We start from the raw sequence: 7,453 nt of genomic DNA, 5'->3' as shown, positions 1-7,453 counted from the left end.
ATATATATATATATATAAAATATGTATTTAATGCTAATGTTGCAGTTTTTAACCCCACAAGACATTTTTATTACTTTATACAGTTTAATATATATCTGACTACCCACATATATACTATGTTTTGGCTGTCATTCTTTATTACATCTCAGACTCTACATCCATGATATTTGTCTCAAAAATTTTTTTGTAATGAAAGGTGATCTATTGTAGTGATTAAGAGCATGACTTCTAGAGCCAAACTGCTTTATTTTTTAGACTGTTTTTAATTTATGCTTTAAAGATAGAGAAACTTAAGTAGAGGGTTATCCAGAACCATGGCCAGGGTCACATCTAGTCAATGGCAGAGGCAGGATTTGAACCCATGAAGACCTTATTTTAAACCCAGTGGCATCCCCTCCATTGTGAAGGGCTTCTGATAAGCCATAGTGTAAGAAATCCATCGGTGGCACAACAGACCAGAGCCCTTCTTCTGTCAGCAAGTTGTATGCAGAAGTTCAAATCCCTCTCAAGCCTTGAGGCTCTTGAAGTTCATAAATAACTCCTCTGAAAAGATTAAGCAAATCACAGGTGACCTGAATTTCAGCCTTATGAATGCTTATAAAATAAATTTCTCTGTGTTTCTTGCACCATTATCTTGCTATAGGTAACTGGAACTGTCTTGCAAAATTTACAGGACAAGACTTCTTCCATGTATATCCAGTTCTGTGTCTGGACTCTCTTCAGCATGCTGCATTTATTCCCAGGCAGACCAAGAACAGACCCTTGCTCTGTAAAGCAAAGCATTGAATTTTCCCCAATATAAAGTCATTTAGATGTTGTTAAGCCTCAGGAGAGGTTGCATGATGGAACTGTTAAATGCTAGAGAGATTTTGAAACTATCTCTGGTGGAGAGGGTTCTTTCAGAAGTGCGGTTAACACAGAGCAGTCTTCCAGGTCTTCTAGGTTTTCTACTATCTCTATAAGCCTTTCTACAGTGTGGCAGGACAGCATCCTGCAGGCATTGGCTCTGAACTTTTCCTGTAGGTCTTTCTGGCTCAGAGGCTTCCTCCAGTGACCGTAGAAGGTATCAGAGCGCTCTGTGAAGATGGCTCCATCCTTGAGGGCAACACTTATCTCGCAGTAGAGGGTGTTGAAATTTGGTAGGTTGTCCTGAGGGTGCTCCAGCTCTACCTTACCGAGCAGCTCTCTTACCCGTGGCCTGTTGACCTGGTGTTTGTGGAATGATGAGGCAGTGATGGCACCATCCAGCAGCATGGCACAGGCCACGTACTGGAAGGAGTGTCGGGCCTCAGGCTCCGAGTCTGGGAAGGGCCTGTTCACATACTGGACATCTGGAATTCTAAGCACAATTCTCTCCATGTGGTCAGTGGGAAGCAGGCCTCTGTCTCTTACAAGCTGTTTTCTCACAGATGCAGCTGCGTCTGCCACCCAGTGCGTGGCCAGATGGGCAGGGAAAAGCTTGAAGGCCACATCCTGCTGGTCCAGCAGCCAAGTGTGTGAATCTACGTCTGGAAGGATTTTGGGGGCATAGTTGGCATAGAAGGCCCCAAACCCTGACTCCATGTCCAAGACCTGTTTGTTTCCCTGGAGACCCAGCATTGCCAGAAAAGCAGCTTCTAGCCCATGCCTGGCGGCATTGCCGACGTGAAGAGGCTTGGTCTGAGTGGCGGCATTCGCCATGGGTGCCCCAGCATGAGAAACAGCAATAGCCAGGGCCTCTTGGCACTCTGTCATGCTGAGCCCCAAAAACTTAGATGCCGCAGCAGCACTACCCAAAGTTCCCACCACTGAGGGGGGATGGAATCTGAAAAACAAAAAACACAAGAGTTGGAGACTTACAAACCTCAGCCCCCAGGGGGCAGTATAGCACAGTGGTCAGGAGCTTAGCTAATGGAGCAGTCCTAATGCCTAGGTTCAAATCTCAGCTCTTCCTCTTATTAGCTGTGTGAGTTTTGGAAAAGTTATTCGACTTCTCTGTATCTGTTTTCTCTTTTATAAAATGGTCATAATAATAGTATCTACTTCATAGGGTTTTGTGAGTTTTGAACGAATTCGCATGATTACAACAGTGCCCGACATAGTAAATTATTTATAAATGGTACTTCTGCAATTATTGCCAAAAGGCAAAAGTTGTTGAGTGCTGAAAGCCTATGTAAATAACTGTAACAATTGAGGGCCTTGTAGAAACCGTGAAAGTTCACTCAGTATTCCGATTTATTCCTCCCCCAGCAGGCTGGACCACGGGGCAAAATAAATATTCGATTGAACCATATGATACAGTCAGCGTTTGACCATTTTTGATCTGTGGATTGAGCAGTCGGGTTTAGGATATTCTGAATGTTCCCATTAGTCTGAAGGACCCTAGCAAATACCAAAGTAGACTCCGCTTTGAGATGAGATGAGGGATATTCAGAGTACCCACAGAGGCCAGAATGACATGATCATCCTGGGGTGAGAGGCTCCAATTTAATGCATGGTCCTCGTTGCTTGATAGGCTCTCTAAACTCAGAGGAGACTTTTCACTAGTACTTCTGAGGTCACACCTTTGTATATGGATGTACAGTTTGATATGTGACTGGTTGAGTTGACTTATCTGCCAGCACTAACGTCAACATCTTCAACTGAGCCAACCTCTATGTCAGAAAGATCTACAGAGATAACGACTAACAGATGAAGGGGAATGTGGCCGCCTCACGATGAGGCACAGTTTCTCCATACCTCTTTGGTATGTCCTTGGCTTCCTTGGAGAAATGCATTAATCGGCCTTGCACTTCAATACCAACGTTGAAAGCCAGCAGCAGGTCAAGGCCAGAACACTTTGGACTTGGAGGCAGGGCTTCTGACAAAGCCATGAGGACAGGAAGGACAGCTCCAGAAGGGTGGGTGGCAGGGTACCACGTGTCATCAAAATCCATTGAGTGAACCTATGTGAACAGACACATAAACAACAACCAAAACCTAAATGTATTTCCCCAAATGCAATGACTTTTGGACCAGTCAGGGTTTAGTTCAATAATAACCTTGTTTGATGTGAGATTTTTAGATCTGATTCTCTGAAAATTAAATCTATGAACTGGCAGCGATTCTTTTTTTTTTTTTTTGCAGTACACGGGCCTCTCACTGTTGTGGCCTCTCCCGTTGCGGAGCACAGGCTCCGGACACGCAGGCTCAGCGGCCACGGCTCACGGGCCCAGCCGCTCCGCAGCATGTGGGATCCTCCCGGACTGGGGCACAAAGCCGCATCCCCTGCATTGGCAGGCGGACTCCCAACCACTGCACCACCAGGGAAGCCCTGGCTGCGATTCTTAATCACATGACTTGGCACTAGACAGGCTGTCCTCTGTCCAGATCAGGTGCGACCTTGGGAGCAGCTAGTGAACCGCAGGGAGCTTGGCTCTTACTCAGGTGCCACAGCCCTTGGAAAGATCTTTATCTACCTTACAAACAAAGCTGTAGAATTAGGTGGCTGTTCCTCCCTCCCTCCCTCTTCCACCTTTCAAACAAGTCACATGAAAAGTTTAATGTCATTTATTCCACATCAGGCCATATTTTTTGAACCCTTTTATTATAAATAATTTCAAACTTATGGAGAAGTTGCAAGAACTCTTGAACCCAGTTTAACTATTAAGCTATATTTTAAAATCATTTGGGTTTTCCTTATACGAAATAGTAATAACCAGAAGTTCATTTAAAGATAGATTTTTGTCTACTAGTTGTGGCTGGTGCCTTTCCCACCGCTTACTTACTGGATGCTTACTTCGGGATGCACCACTAGGTTTGACTTTCAATATTCTGAACTACTGTCCCATAAACCATAAAAGTATCTCAGAAATCCCAACAGATTCATGTCCAAATTATATCTTTTAGACTGCCCGTGACACACAGAAAAAGCATAAAAATTGTCAGATGAGAAGTGCTGATTTTCGGTTCAGAAAATGTAGACACCTTATGGCCATTGTTTCTTTCTCAATAAGTATCTGTTGAATGAATGAATGAATGAAAGGCTGGTTACTGGATAGAAGCTGATACTGCCCACCACAGAAAGAACTGACAAGGAACTGAGTCTGGATATTTAGTTTAGAGTTGAGATACCTTAGGGGCATTTTTATCTAAATACATCCATCTTATTTCCTCTACTTCACAATTTGTTTGAAAAGCATCAATTCACTGTAAAAACATGAAAACTGAAATTACTACAAGGAGAGAGGGCAGGCCACTTCACTTCTCTGAACTTCAGTGATCTCATCAGTAAGATGTGGAAACTGGGCAATTTCTGAGATATTTTCTGGCCCTGAAATTGTTCTGATTGTTGAACAGTTACAAAGACATGGAAATCTCCTTACAGCCACACCGTTAACGAAAGCAGCATATGTTGGTGGTAGCCTGAAGTCTGGCTGGCCCCAAACAGTGCTGGATACGTTGGAACTATAGATCTGAAACAAAAGAGTATCAGTCAGTGATACAGAGTGTGAACCCAACATGCCAAGTCACTATTTCAAGAGTTGTTCTTCATGTTTAGAAGCATTACTTTAATACTTCTTATTGAGCCCTTTGTGCTAGACTGAAGCCCTAGTCATTGGATTTCTTTCTTCCTTGTAGAAGAATATATAACTTTTTCTGTGGAAGGGAGAGGAGAAGCTGTTGCTCAGTCCCAGACCGTGATCCATAAGTGCACCAAGGAATGAAGTCTGAATTTACTCTGATTTACTCCTTGAGGATAAATACTAGGAAAGGTGGACTCATCGTCTATAGACCAGGCATATTCTTTGGAGAGTGGATGCTACATCTCTCACGTAATCACCTACTCTCTGCTCAGGGTGCTGGCCCAGGCTTTTCTCCAGAGAGTCTTGAAGTCTTTGCATGAACAAATGGGCTGGGGCTATGGCCGCTAAGACTCTCAGGTAAAAATGTGCTTTCAGTCAGACTAGTAATCAACTTTGAGATTTTGCTAGCCTTAAGATTAAGACTGGTCTTAAGATAGTGACTTAGTAAAGGATGTGGGTGAATATTAAGACTCAGGTAATAAAGCATAGAAAAGCATAAAACTATATACAACGATGCTGTATACACAAAGCACTATCTCTAAAATGAAGAGTAGGGCAGTAGAACACAAACGCACGTCCCTGGGCGCGCTTCTGGGTACACCTCACAAAAAGGCGCATGTGCACACTTGGTTTTTAGCTCCAAAGTAGACATTGAGCTTCTTACTTTACTGTATTCCCTGGCTTTTTGGAACACTTCTGTACTGGTTCCCAGGAACCCAACACCCAGGGTATCCAGAATCATCCTCTTGCTCCTCTGGATAACGCGATCTGTCAGGTGTCCCACTTTCAAGCCATGGATCACTTTGGCAAAGCTTTCTGTGACAGACTTTAAAGGGAAGAGTGTTAGAACAATGCTTCACTCACTCTGTATTCACACACTTCCTTTCTACATGAGAACCGGAGGTACTTTTACGCAAAGACTTTATACTCCACTATAGGAAACGCAGTTGGTTAAATTAAGTTCAGTTCCTAAAAAATGATGTGTACTGGGCTTCCCTGGTGGTGCAGTGGTTGAGAATCTGCCTGCTAATGCAGGGGACACGGGTTCGAGCCCTGGTCTGGGAGGATCCCACATGCCGCGGAGCAACTAGGCCCGTGAGCCACAACTACTGAGCCTGCACGTCTGGAGCCTGTGCTGTGCAACAAGAGACCGCCATAGTGAGAGGCCTGCGCACCGCGATGAAGAGTGGCCCCCGCTTGCCACAACTAGAGAAAGCCCTCGCACAGAAACGAAGACCCAACACAGCAAAGATAAAAAAATTAATTAATTAAAATTAACTGACCAAGGTCATGCAACAAATAAGTCACAAATCCTTCCCAAAACTTTAAAAAAAAAAAAAATGATGTGTACTGAACACATGTGTGAGGCAGAGGGATGTGGCAATGAGCAATAGCCAGTTTCTGTCCTCAGTCCAGTGGAGGACACAGACTAGCAAGCAGATAATGTGTGCTTGGGTGGTGGGCTCTGGTGGAGGCACGCAGAGGCTCAGAGGGGGAGCAGGGGAGGGACGTCTCGCCCACCATGTGGGCACGCCTGGGCGTGGAGCTGGCACTGGTAGACACGTGCCAGGTGTTGAGCCGAATGTTTCAAATACAGTGTCTACTTAATACTCACTGGTCTCTAGGTATGTATCGTGAGTTTCTTTCTGCAGGTGAGGAGACCAAGACCCAGAAAGGTGAAGTCCCCAAGTCACACAGCTGTAACTTAGTCTGGACACAAACCCCTGTAGGTCTAACTCCAAAATCGATGCATCTAGCTCTTAAGCCCCCATTTCCTGAGGAACACATACATCAGAAACCTGGATTTCTTGCTGAGAATGAACATTTCTGGTTCTCCATCCCACACCTCCAGAATTAGACCCTTCTCAGAACCAGAACATTTGGAAGCTTAGTACAGGGTTCTAGGTTTCCATTAAGCTCTCTAGGTGATCCCTAAGTGATTCCTAAGATAGCTGTAGTGCTGTCATGTCCAATGTGGTAGCTACTCTCCACATCTGGTGATGGAGCGCTACATGTGACTAGTCCAAACTGAGACGTGTCATCAGAGGAGAATAAACACTGGGTTTTGAAGACTTAGTAGGAAAACAAAGGAATATAAAGCATTTCATTAATAATTTTAAAATATTAATTACATGCTGAAATTGATAATATTTGGGGTATATTGGTTAAATAAAATATATGATTAAAATTCATTTCATCAGTTTCTTCTTTTTTTTTTTTTTGCGGTACGCGGGCCTCTCACTGTTGTGGCCTCTCCCGTTGCGGAGCACACGCTCCGGATGCGCAGGCTCAGCGGCCATGGCTCACGGGCCCAGCCGCTCCGCGGCATGTGGGATCTTCCCGGACCGGGGCACGAACCCGTGTCCCCTGCATCGGCAGGTGGACTCTCAACCACTGCGCCACCAGGGAAGCCCCAGGGAAGTCCCATCAGTTTCTTCTTACTTTTTTACAATATGGCTACTGGAAACTTTAAAATTACACTCGAGAACCACTGCCTGCTCTTTCTGTTGGTGGAGACTTGCTGGAGGAGTAGATACCTGAGCTGCTTATGAAAACTTCTGGGAGTCAGCCAGGCGAAGGTGCTGAGAATGAAGATGGAGGTTAAAGCCAGAGGTAGCAGCATGGGCTGGGCCTTGGGGGTGTTGGTGCGGGGCGGTGCCGTGAACTGGGCAAACTCCAGCCGCAGGGCTGCCCGCAACGGGCAGAGATGACAGGGAGAATGGATTTGCAGGCCAGGGCCCAATGGTGAAAGTGATATTATGCCAAAGACTGTGACGTCATCAGGGAGCCATAGTAGTGCTGTCTTAAGAGAGGAAGAGGCGTGATCACAACTATGTTTTGCAAAGATCTCTGTAGGTACTCATGTAGAGAATGGATGGGGAGGGGTAGACAGGGTAGGTAAGAGACCG

General features: G+C 45.1%; 1 protein-coding gene across 1 annotated transcript; it reads right to left on the bottom strand.

Moving 5' to 3' along the window:
• Positions 1-858: 858 nt before the first annotated feature.
• Positions 859-5,286, bottom strand: ACOD1 (aconitate decarboxylase 1; the record flags this gene model as incomplete). The annotated part of the gene is made up of 4 exons (XM_079902986.1): positions 859-1,804; positions 2,719-2,924; positions 4,344-4,433; positions 5,209-5,286. 4 exons carry the CDS (start codon positions 5,284-5,286, stop codon positions 859-861), a joined length of 1,320 nt encoding a protein of 439 aa, XP_079759112.1.
• Positions 5,287-7,453: the final 2,167 nt, after the last annotated feature.

This window comes from Stenella coeruleoalba (assembly GCF_951394435.1).
Source record: "Stenella coeruleoalba genome assembly, chromosome: 18".
Classification (NCBI taxonomy): domain Eukaryota; kingdom Metazoa; phylum Chordata; class Mammalia; order Artiodactyla; family Delphinidae; genus Stenella; species Stenella coeruleoalba.
The sequence above is the reverse complement of the archived record's forward strand: the minus strand, read 5'-3'. Positions and strand labels throughout refer to the sequence as shown.